This window comes from Arvicanthis niloticus, chromosome 2 (assembly GCF_011762505.2).
Source record: "Arvicanthis niloticus isolate mArvNil1 chromosome 2, mArvNil1.pat.X, whole genome shotgun sequence".
Taxonomy (NCBI): domain Eukaryota; kingdom Metazoa; phylum Chordata; class Mammalia; order Rodentia; family Muridae; genus Arvicanthis; species Arvicanthis niloticus.
The window spans coordinates 134,580,227-134,598,109 of record NC_047659.1 but is presented as its reverse complement, the minus strand read 5'-3'; the positions used below and the strand labels follow the sequence as shown (position 1 = coordinate 134,598,109).

At 48.9% G+C, this 17,883-nt stretch overlaps 1 protein-coding gene across 1 annotated transcript in view; it reads left to right on the top strand.

Moving 5' to 3' along the window:
* Positions 1-17,883, top strand: part of Slc13a3 (solute carrier family 13 member 3) — a 67,216-nt gene that overhangs the window by 20,421 nt on the left and 28,912 nt on the right. Inside the window, exons 2-5 of the mRNA XM_034496813.2 lie at positions 3,562-3,827; positions 6,709-6,872; positions 15,254-15,323; positions 17,125-17,304. Coding sequence (XP_034352704.1) covers positions 3,562-3,827; positions 6,709-6,872; positions 15,254-15,323; positions 17,125-17,304 — 680 coding nt within the window. The remainder of the gene's footprint in view (positions 1-3,561; positions 3,828-6,708; positions 6,873-15,253; positions 15,324-17,124; positions 17,305-17,883) is intronic.

Sequence of the window (17,883 nt, the reverse complement as noted above, 5' to 3'; positions counted from 1 at the left end):
CTCAACCATCCATCTGTCCATCCATCCATTCATCTACACATACATACACACACATACATACATACATATACACACATACATACACACATACATACATACATACATACATACATATATGCATATATCTATCCACCCATTCATCTGTCAACCTATCTTTCATGTGTTTATTTACCCATTCTCCACTGCAGACACAAGCCTTAAGTATGTTGAAGACCATGTTAAGTTCTGGAACACAGAAGAGAATGAGACACAACAGACAGGGATCCTCTTCTCATGGAATTGTGGTCCTACCTTGGGAGACAGCTTAAGGCCCTCTCGTTGAATGCTGGAATCTTCTCAGATTCCATGCAGTCAGGCTGATTTTCTAGTCATTTCCATGGAGTACCAGCTGAGCATATTTAGGGAGTACTGGGGATGACTGCATCTTGAAAACCTGCATTAATCAAATGCAGATACGATTCTGTAACCTGTCTAATGCATCTGTCATGGAGCTTTAGTGGATACCAAAGAGAACAGTTGTTTGAAATGTCCCTGGCCTTGGGATCTTCCTTGGGAATATCTTACATGACCCTAGATGATGTGCCTGGGCGTCTGAGAGAGATTACAAAAAACCTGATCAGCCTCTGGCAAGTTTCCTTCACAGTGGTCCTGCCTATGCAGAACACACCACATATGTTCTGAGTGTGGTATGACATCTCCTTTCATTCTGAAGCACATTAACATGTCTACTCAAGAACTGTGGCTGGGGATACAGATAGCCCAGCTCGGGAACTACTTGCCCTGCATACATGAGTACAATCTTCAGAATACACTCAAAAAGCTGGCCTGGAGGCTTCTGCTCATAACCCAAGCACTGAAGAGGAAAGAGAGGAAGGCCTCAGAGTACACTAGCCAGCCAATTTAGCCTAACCAATGAGCTCCAGCCCATGAGAAACCCTGGTTCAGAGGAGGTAGACCACATTTCTAAGGCTAATTCTTGACATTGGCCTCTACACACCAACACACACACACACACACACACACACACACACACACACACACACACACACACACTTTAAAAAGAAATACATATTTCCTACCAGAAATGGTGACTCATACCTGTAACCCTAGATACTTGGGAGGCTGAGAGAGAAGGATTAGAAGTTCAAGGCCAGTCTAGGCTATGACATATGTCCAAGGCCAACACAGGCAACTAGTGAAATTCTGGCTTAAAATCTACGAAGCAAGAATATAGCTGGAGATACAGCTCAGAGTTCGAGGATGGTCCAGCATGTGCAAAGCTATAGGTTCTATCCCTGGTACTTCACAAAACCAAAAACCAGACCACAACAGAACAACACATGTTCCCATCTGCCTGCCTCAGAACGCAGCAGATGGATGCTGGGTAGACAATGCTAGCCCTCATTAGCTGGGTCTGCCTTAGGCAGGCTCTGGGTCCAGCTGGAGAGCACAACTTCTTTTTGAGTCACACACACAAAAGAAGCTCCCAGCACAGGCAGAAGGTATCCACTCTCCTTCCCTTTGCTATAGACCTCTGAGCCTCAGTTCAGAAAGCTGCCACCCTCTCCTGGAAAGCAGGAGACATCCTCTGAATAGGTCATCCTTCAAAGGGCCCAGAGACAGGATCTGAAATGAAGCCATGACAGTAACCCAGGATGAAGAGGTGAGGGTAAGGATGATGGGATCTCACTAGGAAGCTTGGGAGATGGCGTTCAACATGCCACCTTCATCTTGTTAGAAAGACCACCAAATTTCCTAGTGGGAACTGATTCCAGAATGCTGTTTCCCTGGAAGTCTTGGCCAACTGTACATCTAGAGCCAGAAGCTGAGCGTTCATGTCTGAGCCAGAACGATGATGCCAATGATGATGATACAGGGGGAGTATCTGTAACAAAATACCTTAGTCTGGGTAGTTTGTAAACAATACAGGTTTAGTGCTCACAGCCCTGAAGGCTGAGAACCTCCATGCTTCTGGTAAGGAGGCCAGCAAATGTCTAAGATGGAGATGTTGGCTCATTAGAAGCCCAGTGAAGGCAGCACTCAACCTAAGAAAGATGCTCTTCAGAGTCCCCACAGAGCGGAAGGACCCCGAGGCCTCTCACAGGGGTATGAGTCCCATTTCTAAGGAGCCCACCTCTTACCACCACATCCATAGAGACTGCTTACCAACAAGGGACAGGGGGTGACACACAGATGCTAGCATCTGCCCTTTTCACACTCAGTCCCCACCCGCACATCCCCACAGTTCATCAGATTCAATCCTGCTTTAAACCTTACTTCCCTGGGGATGAGCCAGGCTAGATGTTCTCTCCTGGAGAAGTGAAAGCTGTGGATCCAGGGGTAGCAAGGCACCAACACAGACAGCATGTTGAAGGGACCAGTACAGTCTAGCAGTCTGAATGTCTTACATTGGACCCAAAATAAAAGTGAACGATTTTATACACATGGCTTTTTTTTTTTCCAAATGCAAAGATGTAAGATGGTCCAAGGGGATCCCAGAGTCACCGATGTTACACTCAGACAGTTCTGGACTCACCTTTCCCAAACCGACAGTCTTGTCAGGTGATGCACAGAATGGGGCAAACGGCAGGGAACAGTGAGTGTTGGCTCTCTTGTTCCATTTCTTATCGAGAGTGTCCTGTAGGAGTGGCAGTTGCCATCGGTGCTGACCAATTCCATTCACACCAATGACATCTGCCTGTCTCCATGGTGAGCTTGTCTGGCTGGAGGGGCACGCTCAGTCTGCCGCTGGGGAACCTGGGAATGCTGGGAGCTGATGCTCTCAGGAACAGTCCTCAGCCAGGGATAATGAGGGGTCAGATGTGAAATATCCAGGATGTCCTACATTTCAGATAGCACCTCAAGACATGTTCCTCAGCATAGAACTGTTGAAGACCACCATCAACTCATCTCTATGTGATTTTCTAAACTTACTAAAACCATTAGAAGATGCTGGCTTGCTTGCCTGGCTGCCTGCCTGCTTTCCTTCCTTCCTTCCTTCCTTCCTTCCTTCCTTCCTTCCTTCCTTCCTTCCTTTCCTCCCTTTCCTCTTTCTTCCTTCCCTCTTTCTTTCTTTCTTTCTTTCTTTCTTTCTTTCTTTCTTTCTTTCTTTCTTGTAACTGGACTATGTAACTTTCAAGGACCAGCTCTGTAGATGGCATCTTTCTTAAGGTCAAAAGGTTGGACACATCTTTAACACCACCTCCAGGTTTCCCACCAGGATCATGCTTCGGATATCCATGGAGGAACCTTCTAAGTACTCTTGATTGCTTTCTTTTGTTTCACTCCCCCCTGCCTTCCCAGAACTTTTTAGAATTCTCTAGAAGTCGACTGTTAACATTCTCATCCCCAGGGTTTCCCACAGAGATGACGGTGTGAGGGGGAAGTGTTTTGATATATCTCCAACAGTGTCTGCAGCGCAGAGAGCTTCCTCATTTTATAGCTGAGCAAGACGATGCTGTTCACTGCTTCCCTGAGCATGAGCCTTGGTTCCCCCCACCCCACCCCCATTGCTGGTGCACAAGCCACTGACTGAGTGTTCATCCCCTGCTTCACACACAGGAAGGCAGATGCCTATATGTCATTCTGCTTATGGCGGTGTACTGGTGCACGGAGGCCCTGCCCCTGTCAGTGACGGCTCTACTGCCCATCATCCTCTTCCCCTTCATGGGAATTCTGCCCTCCAGCAAGGTCTGCCCCCAGTACTTCCTCGACACCAACTTCCTCTTCCTCAGCGGCCTGATCATGGCCAGCGCCATAGAGGAATGGAACTTGCACCGGAGAATTGCCCTCAAGGTCCTCATGCTGGTTGGGGTCCAGCCTGCAAGGTAAGACTAGGCCACAGGGAAACCTGGGGTGGGTGGAAGGCAAAGCTCTTCCTTTTCTGCCATTGAACCAAGAAACTGTCATTTCCCACATGTTTGGCTTCCTAGTTTCTTGACAACTTGATGCATTCCTCATACATACAGTGTAGAGCTGATTTGGTGACAGTTGTCTTCACTATGCTTCAAAGTCCTCCAAAGCCAGCCATGGGGGTACACACCTTCAATCCCAGAATTCAAGATGTAGAAGAGGGCAGGTCTCTATGAGTTTGAGGCCAGCTTAGTCTATATAGTGAGTTCCAGGACAGCCAGAGCTACACAGTGAGACCCTGGCTCAAAAAAAAGCAATAAAGCAAGAGTCACTGGAGACAGAGTTGGGCGGCTGGCCCTTCAGCCTTGTGTCACCAGGCTTCTTGGGCTGAGGTCAAGATCCTCTGCTTCAGAAAATGGCAGCACCTGCCTCTGTCAGCCGTGTAGCCAGGTCTCATGAAGTCCTTGTGGATTAACTGGGCAAGTTCAAAGGATCACACAGACTCGAGTGATAAAGCCGGCTGCTAGCTACCATTCTTGACAGCTGCCAGCGTGAAGGATAAGTGTGTGTTCTCATAATATTTCATCTCAACCAGGAACTTCTACCCAGCCTTTGATCATTCAGTTCATGGATAAAAGACACACAACTTTTATTATTAAAAATAAGCCTTAATCGGCACTAGAGCTGGCCAGATATCTACCCTCTAAGCTATTAAAGTCTATTTCCTCAATTAATAACCCTGAATTATAACTTGCCATATTCCATCTGAGCTACTCCTAACTCCAATTGGCCAGCCCTCATGGCCGTATTTTCATGACTCACCTAACCCATGGGGTCTTCCTTCTCCCTCTCCTCATGGTTCTCCTCCAATGCCAAGCCTGGGGTACTTTGTTCACCAATTCGGGATAGCTTGGGGGGCAAGGTCACATAGCATCACTTGGTCTATGTGCAGATTCTTTCTTCCTTAGGGGCAACCTTAGGGTCAGTATTAATATTGCAATACATAGTGAAAGACCAAACCTCAACAGGAGTGGCTTGGGGGGGGGGGGAGACAGGAACTTAATCTCTGAGACACACATGGTGGTAGGAGAAAACCAACTCCAAAGGTTGTCCTTCCTCTGACAACCAACATATGCCATGTTATTTTACACACACACACACACACACACACACACACACACACACACACGCACACACTGCACACTGAATAGATAGTTAGATAGATATAGATAGATAGATGGATAGATAGAGAGATAGATAGATAGATAGATGAAATAAAAATAACACCAGCAACAGCAAAGTGCAGTTATCCAAACAATCCCTTTAGCACACATGTGTGCCAGGGCATTGCACACTAACTTCTGGAAACACATCACCGTGGTGTGCTACCATGGCAGACCTAACAACAACTATCATTCAGTGTCAGGTATAATTGTCCCTGACATCTCAAGGTTCCAAAGCTTTTACAGTAGTAGTTCTCAACCTGTGGGTCCTGACCCCTTTGGGAGTTGGATGACCCTTTCACGGTCGCCCAAGACCATCAGAAAATGCAGATGTTTGCATTGTGATTTCCAACATCAGCAAAATTACCGCTATGAGTAGCCATGAAATACTATTATGGTTGGGGGTCACCACAGCATGAGGAACTGTATTAAGGGGTCACAGCTTTAGGAGGGTTGAGAACCACTGTCTTACAGTATAATGGGAAAGTGCTCCTGACAAGGTGTTTCAGTGACACTGTTCATGCTACTGAACCATTCATCCCCATTAGAAGACCTGTAGGATAGTCTCAGATACAAGCTTGTTTAATGCCAAGTGTACTTGAACCCCTGAGTATAAAGTCCCAGAGGAGAGGGAGGGGGACTTCCTGGAGAAGGGAGCCTCTGGGCTTAGCTGAGCAGAAGGGAAAGAAAGGCCAAGAAAGGCCCCCGGAAGATGCAGCAAGGGAGTGAGGAAGAGACAGGTTTCAGAGGAGACAGAAATGGATGAGGAATCCAGAAGCCATTGTAGTCATAGGGAGCCTGGCAAGAGCTGGGGTCCTTGGCTTAATCTATGGTGAAACCTCCATTTACCTCCCACCTAACACTGTGCAGTTAACTGATCTCCACATGGCAACCCCATGACACGTAGACCGTGCTGGTGGGGGTGGACCGGACAAAGACTGGAATGGAAGCATCCAGGTTGGCTTTGTGCTGCCAAGAAGCCCAGGCTTGTGAGCAGTAGGAGCTGGCAGGCATGGGAGCAGAAGGCGGAGGGGCAAGGTGGCAGATTCTAGTGCCAGGTCGCTTCATTCTGGAATGGATTCCATTGAGGATCTGGGGACAAAGCAGGGAAGCGCTAGGCTTGGACTGACTTGAACAGTTGAGTTCTTTAAGCACCATATGCCAAGTTGTCCTTGGATCTAAAACAAGCCGGGGGCAGCCAGGATGGTTCAGTGGGCAAAGGCACTTGCTGCTCCAGCTCAGTGACCTGACTTAGATCCCTGCACTCCGCCCAGAGGTGAAAGGAGAGAACCTATGGAGCCCCGTTGCACACACACACCAAATCAAACAAGACAAGTCTAGGCAGTTGCTTCTATGTTTGCTACATAGTGAGTTCCAGGTCATCCAGAGCCACATAGAGAAATCCTGTCTCAGAGTAGGGCTTGGTATGAGGGGCACTATCAATGTAAGAAGAATTCCTGTCACAGATTGCACTTACCCGAGGGGTCTGATCTCTTTACCCTCTGACACTGGGCTCTTCTCTGGTCCCCACTGCCCTCCTGTAAAACCAACGCTTAGACTCCCCAGGGACTAGACCATAGACCGCCATGGACCCTGAGTTCTAGATCCAGCCCTAACTCTTTCTGCCTCTCAGGCTCATCCTGGGGATGATGGTGACCACATCATTCTTGTCTATGTGGCTGAGCAACACGGCCTCCACCGCAATGATGCTGCCCATCGCCAGTGCCATCCTCAAAAGCCTCTTTGGCCAGCGTGAAGCTCAGAAGGACCTTCCCCGGGAAGGCGATGAGAGCACAGGTGAGTCTGATGGACACCAGGGCCCACACGGCTGCTGGGGGATGGGCATCAGAGGCCCACAGGCCACTGGGGGAGGCCAAGGGCACACACGTGTGCTTGACTCGAGCTGTGGGCTGAATGTTTTAATGATGAGAGTTAATTAGAATTGGATACACCAAGCCATGGATCCCTGGACATTTTAGCCTGACACTGATTGTATGCTAAGCAATGGGTTAAAAACTTTGAAAGCATCTGAACCGAGCTCCAGAGAAGCACCCCAGAAAACAGTGAGGTCTGCAAGCATCAGACAGGCAAGTCCCGGTGCAGGTAGAACCAGGAGCTGGGCAAATTCTCAGGCACTGCTGGAGAGATCTTAGTCCAGGCTAGTCCTTCTTAAGGGCATTTTGCAAGAACTTAATCAAGTTACATGAGTGTTTGCAGTTTCTTTCCCTGATGCAAATTCTCAAAGAACTCCACAGCAGACTGGTAAGGAGAGTCTGTGGTGTTACTGCAGTGTTCTCCATGATGGGAGGAAGGATGCAGAAGGTAGGGTGGTGCATGTCTATGGTCCCAGCACTCAGGAAGCAGAGGCAGGCTGATCTCAGTGAGTTTCAGGCCAGCCTGGTCTACATAATGAGTTCCAGGTCATCCAGAGCTACATAGAGAAATCCTGTCTCTGAGTAGGGCTTGGCATGAGGGGTGCTATCAATGAAAGAAGACCTTCTGTCACAGATTGTGCTGACCTGAGGGGTCTGATCTCTCAACCCTCTGACACTGGGCTCTTAGCAAATGTTTTCACATGACTGTGTGGGGCTCAGATGTAAGCCACTGCCTTAGATCACACAAGAGAAGGTGGCCTGACTTTGATTTTTTTGGCCAGGCAGTGTGGCCAGAAATGGGCTACATCAGTGAGAATTCTCTCGGCAGCAATAGAGAGTGTGTCTGCCTTCAAGTGGCTTAAAAAGTAGGAAGTTATTTTCTTCAGACATGAGGAAATCAGAGGAAGGCATCATGGGGTCACTTTGGAGGCACAAGGATCTTGAGACTTGTCATTGGCAACCCAGTGATTCACACACCCCCACCCCATAGTGACAAAGTGGCTGCGACATCACCTCTACTTTAAAATGTTCCACTTTTTATTGAGATCCATATACATTTAAAAGAGGTCTAACGCCATCCACGCATGGGCCAGGATTGCCATCTGACCTCTGGCATTCTTTCTGCCTTGCTCACAGACCCTGCCTGTGTGCCTCAACACCCTGTGCTGAGGACGCTGAGCTTCCCACCGTCCCTTGCATATTAAGTGGTCAGGTGACTAAGTCTGGTCCGTGAGAATTTAGTGAAAATATGGGGGCTCTTGTGGTTCCGACCTTCCCTGTCTCTACCCCATGTTGAGTGGGCGTGGCAAGTCATGTGGTGAGAATGGGAGACGCCACCTGGGGTGAGAGGTAAAAGCCACATTTTGACAAAAATGGCTGACCACTCCCACAGAGGTGTCATTCAGGCCAATAAATGCAGCATTAGCCTTGAAACCATGCTAACCGTGTTCTTTGAAAATGTGTATAAGCTCGATTATTCAAGAACAGACTTGTCTTATAAGTATAAAGACCTGAGTTTCATCCTCAGAGCCCATGTTTAAAAGCTAGGTGAAGTGGCAGGTGCTTATAATCCTAGCACTGGGGATGTGAACAGGTGGATCTTTGGAGCTTGCTGGCCAGTCAACCTAGCCAAATTGGTGAGTCCTAGGCCAGTGTTCTTGTCCTCTCCCCAAAACAACCCATGATGCCAGGCATGCCTTTGACCCCAAGACTCAAATGGCAGAGGCAAGTGCATCTCTGTGAGTTCAAATTCAACCTAGTGTATATAAGGAATTCCAGGCCAGTTGTCACTATGTACGTCCAAAAAATAAAAAAGAATGACTCCTGAAGAATACCTGAGGTTCACTTCTGGCTTTCATGTGCACAGACATGATTGCACACATATATGCATGCACACACATGTATACATGTACATCCCTGCATATACACATGTACACTGCATATACTTGCATATATGTATACTTACACACCTGCATATACATGTGCATATGCACAGCATGTATACTGCATACACATGCACACATCACATATGTGCAGACATGCACAAACATGTACACATGCACATACATGCACACACATATACACTGTATATACAAGCATACATGCACACACATGTATACTGCACACACACATGTACATTGCATATGTACATGTATACACAAATTGCACATTGATCCATATACCATCTACAGACTGTCCATGTCTGGCAAGTGTGGGTATACACTCATCATGCATGTCACTGAAATTCAAAGTGGTTCAGGAGTACTTCACAGATGGGTTTGGAAAGATGGAGTGAAACATCTAGAAGTGTTACCATTGATGAAACAGCAGAGAGGTATTGTCACAGGACACAGTCTTCCAGGTAATCAAGGACATGTGCCAGGTAATTGGGTTGGCAGTTGTTCCCTGTAAATAACCAGACAGTAAACATTTTAGACTTTGTGGGCCACTCTGTCGCAACTTCCCAACTCTGCCTTTGAAGAAGGCGGCAGGGTGCCGACGGCTGGCTACATGCCAAGAAAACATCGAGCATGGGAACCAAAGGTAAGGTTTCCTACAACTGTGTCATCCCCAAAAGTTCTTCTGTGGATCCTGTGCATTTCTGTGTTTGCATATGTTTGGGAAGGTGAACATGTAACATATCTTTTGCAGCAGGGTCTCTCAATGAACCTGGAGCTCACTGACTCCGCCGGCCAGCCAGCCCCAGCCAGGATCCTGCTGTCTCCTCCCCAGCTCTGGGATCACAGACACAGACTCCACTTGGCTTTTTAAAAATGATTTATTTATTTTTATTTTACGTGCCTTGATGTTTTGCCATGCTGCATGTGTGTCAGACCCCATGGAACTGCAGTTACAGACAGTTGTGAGCTGCCATGTGGGTTCTGAGAACTGAACCCAGGTCCTCTAGGAGAGCAACCAGTGCTCTAACCACGGAGCCATCCCTCCAGCTCCTGCACTTGGCTTTTATTGGGTACTTGGGATGAAACTGAGACTCCCCATGCTTGTACAACAAGCGTCTTGCTGACCGAGCCGCCTCCCAAGCTCTGGCTGTTTTGAACTATTTAAAAATCGTAAGAGCTCTTCTATAGTTGGCAGGTCAACTCAGACAAGGTGGGCCAGACTCAGGTTACAAACAAGGGCTGCTGAACTCACCCTATCATTCTGTCTTCCTGGCTTTCAAACTGTTCCCTCCCATGTTGTAGGGTTCTGAGAGGATGGCCTCATGGTCACCCTGGGGTGACATCAGACAGCTGACACTACCCCTTCATCCTTTCAACCTCAGCTGAACCTGTTCTCTTCTGTTTTGCTTGATGTGTCTGTAGAAGAACCAAGCTCACTGAGTACTTACTGTATCCAAGGACCCTTCTGAGGGTCTGTGTCTGAATGAGATGGGATCCCCTCGGCATCATTTGGACAAATAGAAATTGAGGAAGAAAGAAGGAGAGGATGGAGAAGTCCCCAGGGGTTACCATGGCAACATGACCTGTGTCACTAAGTGTTTGAGTTGGCCTGGCTGACTCTGGGGCTGTATTCCCTCCATCCCATTCTCCTGCCTCCCACAAGGTGGCCACATGACTGTTGGAGTGTCCACTCCCTGATAACAAAAACAAAGCCTCTAAGACCTTTAAAGGAGAAGGCACGTGCCTGATGGTTATGAAAGGAAACCTAAAGCCATTCTTCCTATTCCGCAGGCTGTGGGGAGGTGGAGACCCTGGAGCCCAGGCCAGACATCTGCCTTCAGGCTGCAGGATCAGAAGCCAGAAGGTTAATGATCAGCCTCAGAGGCTCAGAAAGTGTTAACTTCAGGGCAAAGAGAGGGCCCTTTCCACTCAGTTACTGTGCATTAGACAGGAGGTAGGACATGTGGGGTTGTGCTGGTGACCTCCGATTAGAACAAGGAGTTTGTCACAGGCTCCAAGTTCAGAAGGGCCACCAATGGCCAGGCCAACAAAAACTTCCCTTTCCTAAAGACCTTGAGTGTCAACTTGGCCCAATTTCTCATTAGCCTGTTTGATGTCTATGGTCCCCATTTCATAGATGGGAAGATGGAGACTCACAAAGGCAAAATGCTTTGTCCAAAGGAGTGTGGTAAGCAAGAGGCAGAGCTCTGAGCACATGAACAGATGGGAGCACTGGACAAGACTCCAGGAGGTCCTCCGCCTTGCAGGGAGTCCCTGCCACCTCTCCTTCCAATTTTGTTACTGTCTGCTGGATGGTTCTGTGGCATTTTGTCATTACTAACAAGGGAGCGCTGTTCTAACCCAGGCTTCAGCCAAGGAGATGCTCTCAAGGTCATGCTTTCCAGAATCCCTTAACCAGCAATGGGTTTGCCTAGCTTTGAGCCTGAACATTTCTGTCTTTTCTCTGCCTGGGAAGAAGCCACTCATATGGTTGTAGTCAGAGTGGTCATTCAGGTTGAGGTAATCAGCTCTCTCCTTCAGTCTTTGCTAGCCAGTTGCCTCCTGAGATTCTCTAATCTCTAAATCAGGATGTGGCATGCATGAAACAGGAGTCTGCGACAGAGGGAGGGTCTGATGCGGCAGTTATGATGGCTCATGCCTGTAACCCCAACGTTTAAAAGGCCGAGAGAGGAAAATGTCGTGTGCAAAGGCAGCCAGGGTTACATGGCCAGATCCTGTCTCAAAAACAAAACCAAAAACACCACCAGGCTGAGGAGATGGTTCAGTTTGGATCCACAGTGCCCTGGTGAAAAGTCAGGCGAGTGGCACACACCTATGCTTCCATTCCTGGGGAGGTAGAGACAGCAGGGTCCCCTGAGTTCCATGGACAGGCCAGCTAAAGCTTCAAGTTCAGGGAGAGACTTTATCTCTAAAACCTGAGGTGTAGCCTGACATAGACACCCAAAGTTGGTACTTCTAGACTCTAAACATGGGCACACATATGAACATATGAACATATGAACATGCACACACAGAGAACTCAAAGACATCAGCAACTAAAGCACATTCTATACATTGGCAGGGTAGACAGCAAAGCCCTCTCTGTCTTTCTTCCTGTTCCCCTCCCATCCTGGGAGAGGGTTCTGGGATCATCTGCCTGCTGACTGTCATGTGTCTCCAAGCTCAAGAAGGACTGGGTCACTCTTATTCATCAATGACATTTGCTGGTGCAGTCTTGTGTTTTATAGCACTGGTACATAGTAGGTGCTCAATAAGTGCACATAGATACTGAGTAAGCAAATGAACAGACCAGTTAGCATCGGTGTTGACCCTCTGTTTCCCTCTTCACCCAATGGAGAGAGCAATACTTCCAGGCTACAGGATGTGTTGAATAAAGTGTGTTCACTAAACTGTCTAATGTGGGGGTGTCTGGCCCTCCATGGGGTGCTCTCTGCCCAACTCAACAGGCTAGCTCTCTCCTGAGGCAAATTCAAGAGGCTGGACAGAGAAGTTAAAATATTCATTAATTCTGCGTCAGACATAGTAGGTGTTGGGTGAATGCCCTGGACACATAGTGAGAGTTATGGTGGGGGTTGGCTGTTCTGTGTAAATCGTCAGTCCTGGTTACCGTATAGGCCTGGCTCAGCCACTAACCCACTGGGTCCCCTTGTCTCCAGCCTTGACCTGCCTGTCCAGGCCTCATTTTTCCAAATGCACAGGATGACTGACTGACTCCTCTGGGGGCTGTGTGGTGGCCTGCATGCAGATTCCAACCCCTCCCATGCGGTGTACACCCAAGGCTTGTTGTCTGCGCTGCCCTTACATAAGCACCACCCTCTGGGCTGACCTGTGGCTTCAGAGCCCAGCAAAGGCACTCCAGAGACTTTGCCCCACAGACCTGTTTCCATTCTGCCTCTAAAGCCACTTGGGTCACAGGGACACAGTGGGACAGCCATGAGTTAATTGGGAGCAAGGAACACCTTGGTTTTCCTGTTTCCCAACTTCACCTTCATCACCACCACCACCATCATCATCATCATCATCACCATCATCACCAGTGCCCAATAGAGAACATTTTAACACCAATATGAACCCCTACCCTCACCCACAGGTGCACACACTGAGCCCCTTATTCCTAGAACCACACACAGTCTCATATGGGGCTCCCCAACTCTGGTGTAGGCAGTGAGCAGCCTGGCTCCACATGAGACCCACTGAGGTACACATTCCCACCACCAGAGCCAGAAAAGACACTGCAAGCCTCAGTTTCCCCTCTGTGACTTCAGACCTGTTGCTCTCAACCCTGACAACACAAAAGAATCTCCTGCCTGGCTTGTCAAAACTTTTGAGGCCCTGCCGACTACAGAGCCCCTACAAATCATCCTGGTAGGACTAATACCCAAGACAGTCAGTCCCTGAGGCTGGGGAGTTCTGCCCCAGGTACTGGCAAGCTTTGCCAGTGTCTGATGCTGCCCCAGATACATGGGGTCCAGTGGGAAAGATACAGAGCAAGCTTGAGATGGTGAGGGCCAGGGGTCACTGGGTCAGAGGTCATCCTCTGGGGAGTAACTCCTTCCACCCTTTACCCCGCCCCCATCTGTGTGTTATTAACAGCCTTTTTCTTCCTGCCTCAGTGCCCCGGGCCCTGGCCTCGTGCACTGCCTGTGGACATGTGTCCCATTGTCCGAGCTGTTCAGCAGTCTGAGGGGAATGGACCCGGCCTTTCACCTGAGACCCCTGCTGTGCTCAACAGGGAAGGGGCACTCCAGGGCATAGCAGAAGTGACGCCATAGAGTCTTGTTCTCCCTTGATGCCAGCAAGACAACAGCAGCCTGGAGGAAGGAAGGGTGTCCCCAAGCTGGGGGGTTGGAGAGACTGAGAGAGGCCAAGACAAGAGTCCAGACGCTTCTTCCCAGTGCACAGGCTGATTGTGTGACCTGATAGCCATGTTTAAAAACAAACCCAATGGTGATCCGTTGTGATCCGTTGTAATCCATTGAGATCTGTTGTGTGTGTTCAGGATTTGTCTGTATCCTTGGGGAAGGGGGAACTGGGGAGGCGGAGGGGAGAGAGGAGAACACCTCCAGCCTCACAGGCTTCCATTGCTGCATCGACTTGACTTCCCAGGGCCTCTGGGACACGCTCTCTCTCCTCCTTACAGTTGTCACCACTTGCCCTGTCCTCAGCTTCCAGCACAACACTGTCACTCCGACGTGACAATGTTCCCTCCCATCCAGGCTCCGACAGCCAGACTCTTCAGGATGGTGTCTCCTCCTCGTGACGCCCACCCACGTGACATACTTTGCTTGTTTATGTCGTGCTGGATGGCAGGACCTGAGATGGGTCTCCTGTCTCCTCAGTGACTGATGGGTATAGAAGAGACACAAAGAGATTTTGTGCTTGGCCCATTTCATAAAATTTGAGTCCTTGAGTTCCAGTCTTCCGTTCTCGGTGGCAGTGAGGTCTTGATTTCAGCACAGCTTGGCCAGCCTCAGTGTCTCTATGATCACCCGTGTGGCCCAGCCACCATCCCCTTATTTCACATGGACAGTCAGCTCCCTGAAGCCCATCCAAGCCTTTACCTGAAGAATGTAACTCCACAGAGCATTTCTGTCAGCTCCGGCTTTCCATACCCTTTAACCCTCCCTGACTCACCACTGTCCCAGCATGCCCGGCTTCCTCGCTCTGCCAGCTTCTCCTACTATAGGGTCTTTGACTTGATGCCCCTATTTCCTGGGGCCTTTTCCTATAGAGTTTTGTAGGGCTGGCCACTGCCCTGCTGCAGGCTTGACGGAATGTCATCATCTCTAGTGGCATGACATCAATTGTACTTGACTGTCACTTTCTCTTTCCTTGCCTGGTTGTATTCCCTCTATAACATTCATCCCCACCTGGAATTGTCCTTATTATATTCTTGTCTGTCTCCTATTCTAGAATAGTCTCCACTGGAGCAGGGGTCTTCTTCTGTGTTCTGCACAGGGTCAATGACTGTGTTTTGTTTGAACAGATAATGAATGAATGAATGAATGAATGAATGAATGAATACCATCCCTCACACATGGCTCATGTTTCCCAGGTAGCCTTTAGCAATGGTCCCTCAGGCCAGCCTTGGTTTCTGTTAGTCAGCTTGGCAGTGGCACCATCCCCAAACATCGAGGGGGGGGTGAAGTGTGGAATTCAGAGTTATGACCTTTACCCCCCCATGCCCTGCTATTACTTTTTCCTTCTTTTCCCCCCTCCCTTCCTCCCCAGTCCCTTTGCTGTGTCTTGACCTGCCTCATTTTTTTTCTTCAGTGAATAGCATCTTGGCAGTGAAATCTTGGTCCTGACTGGCTGCACAAGAATTGGAAACTTCCCGTTAGTCCCCTCTGCATTCACCAATGCGCCTGCTCTTTTCTCTCAGCTGCTGTGCGGGAAAATGGACTTCGAACAGTGCCCACGGAGATGCAGTTTCTCGCCGGTTCAGAACAACGGTAAGCAGTGGTCTCATTCCCGGGGAATCCCGAGCCTGACTCAAGGGGCTGACTGACAAGGACTGGGTGCAGCAGCAGCCCCACCAGCCCCACGTTCTCTCCAGATGATGCAGAGTCCAGGTGTTTGCCCTTCACCCCTGTGGCTCAGCTGAGGCCCCGCCTTTTTAAAGAGCAGCCAGCAGCCAGGTGTAGACACACATACCTGTGATCACATGCATTTGGAGACTAAGGAAGGATGAAGAGTTGGGGGTTAGCCTGGGACACATAACAAGATGCTATCTCAAAACTTTCAATTATTATAAAACTAAAGGGCATCCATGGAGCTGGGGAGGTAGCTGTCAGTAAAGGTGCTTGGCTTATAAACACAAAGATGAGATCCCAGAATACAGAGGTGGGGAGGGAGAGAGGGAAGAAGGGAGGGAAGAAGGGAAGAAGGAAGGAAGGAAGGAAAGAAGGAAGGAAGGAAGGAAGGAAGGAAGGAAGGAAGGAAGGAAGGAAGGCCAAGCAGCATGGCCACAGGGAGATCCCTGGTACTCACTGGCCCACTAACCTTCTTGGTGAGTTCAGGCCAATGAGAGCTGCCACTCACAAACTGTGGACACCACCTAAGGATGCTTCTCAAGGTTGACTTCTGGTCCCCACGGGCACACATGCACATACAGACAAACATGTATCAGGGCAAAACCATGGATATACAAGCTGGATATACATTGATGCTCTCCCGGGTCCCTCCTTTCAAGAGGCAAGCAACAAGACCCTCAGCCTTGGAAGGCTCTCAGGCACTTAGCCTCCTGCTAGTCCATAGCTGCCCCCTATTTCATTTGTGTGTGTGTGTGTGTGTGTGTGTATACAGTCACAGCACACGTGTGGAGCTCAGAGGACAACTTTCAGGAATGAGGTCTCTTCTTCTACCATGTGTGTCAGATGGATCAAACTCAGGTCATCTAGCAATCAACCAATTTTATTTTTTGAAAATGAGTTTCCACATATGTTTTAGAAAGTGTCTGGTTACCCGGGGGCAGTAACTTCACTTTCATTTTCTTGTGAGAGACCAACCCAGGGCTTTCTGAGTGTTAGGCAAGCCCACTGAATCACGTGCCCCCGGCTTGCAATTTCGTTTGTTTGTTTGTTTGTTTGTTTGAGACAGATCTTTCTGTGTAGCCCTGACTTTTCGGGAATTCACTCTGTAGACCAGGCTGGCCTCAAACTCAAGAGATCCTTCCACCTCTGCCTCCCAAGTGCTGACATCAAAGGTGCTCATCACCACCACCCTGTGCAATTATTTTTAACCTTCATTTCTTTTTTCTTTTCCTGACTTATTGAGAAATAATTGACAAACATCAAGGTGTTTTGAGATACTTGTAAGTGGTTGAGACATGTGTATGTAATTGAGACATATGTATGTGGTGAACTGATTGCTTTAGTCACAGCCACCAACGTAAACCCCTCTCCCCCACTTCAGACCCTGGGCATGCAATTCCTAATTCCAGCCACATATAAACACTTTATAGAAGCCCTAGACAGGAACTAGGATTTCCCTTGGATGGACAATTGGGTTGGTTTTTAGTGAACTAATATTTAGTGCTGTGGTTCACCCTGCTACCCAGTGAGCTGTTTATCTCAATGTTTCCTTGAGGTAAATTCTTTTAGAGTATCTGAGCTGAAGGTTTTCAGGGCCCATGCCAGGCTTGACTCTAGAAAGAATCCCAAAGCCACACACAGAGCTTCAGATGGCTGGCTCCTCCTGGGACCAGAGGCTCTGACCACTCTGAATTGCCTCTCCCTGGGTCCTTTCCCACAGAGGCCACCCTGAGGATGCAGAGGCCCAGCTGGAGCTGCCTGATGACTCCAAGGAGGAGGAATACCGCAGAAACATCTGGAAGGGCTTCCTTATTTCCATTCCCTACTCAGCCAGCATCGGGGGCACTGCCACACTCACGGGCACAGCCCCAAACCTCATCCTGCTCGGCCAGCTCAAGAGGTAAGTGTGGGGCAGGGGAGAGGGCTCAGTGGGTAAAACGGGCTTGTTGTGCAAACATGAGGACCTGAGTTTGGATCCCCAACACCCACCTAAAAGTGAGGCCTGGTGACATCCGTCTGTGACCTCAGCTCTGGGGATCCAGAGACAGATGGACCCTGGGGACTCACTGGCCAGTAGAGTTAAGTCCGTGAGCTCCAGGTTCATGGAGAGATCCTGCCTCAAAAGTAAGGTGAAGAGTGACCGAGGAGGACACTCAGCATTGACATCAGGCCTGCACATGAAGCACACAGTGCATGCACACGCACACACACACACACACACACACACACACACACACACACACACTCATACATGCATGCATATACCCACAGACACAAAGTTAAACACAATGTCCCCTGTGGACCAAAGGTCCATCCTTCTCCTCCTCCCCTTACTTATTTCCTAGCCAAGGATGGTGAAAAAGTAACTCTCGTGGCCTAGCTCTGAGGACACAAAACCAAATCATCAAATCTCCATCTTTGAAGAACCACTGTTCTGAGGAAAAGACAGGCGATGAGCAAAGAGCAAATGAAGGCTGGG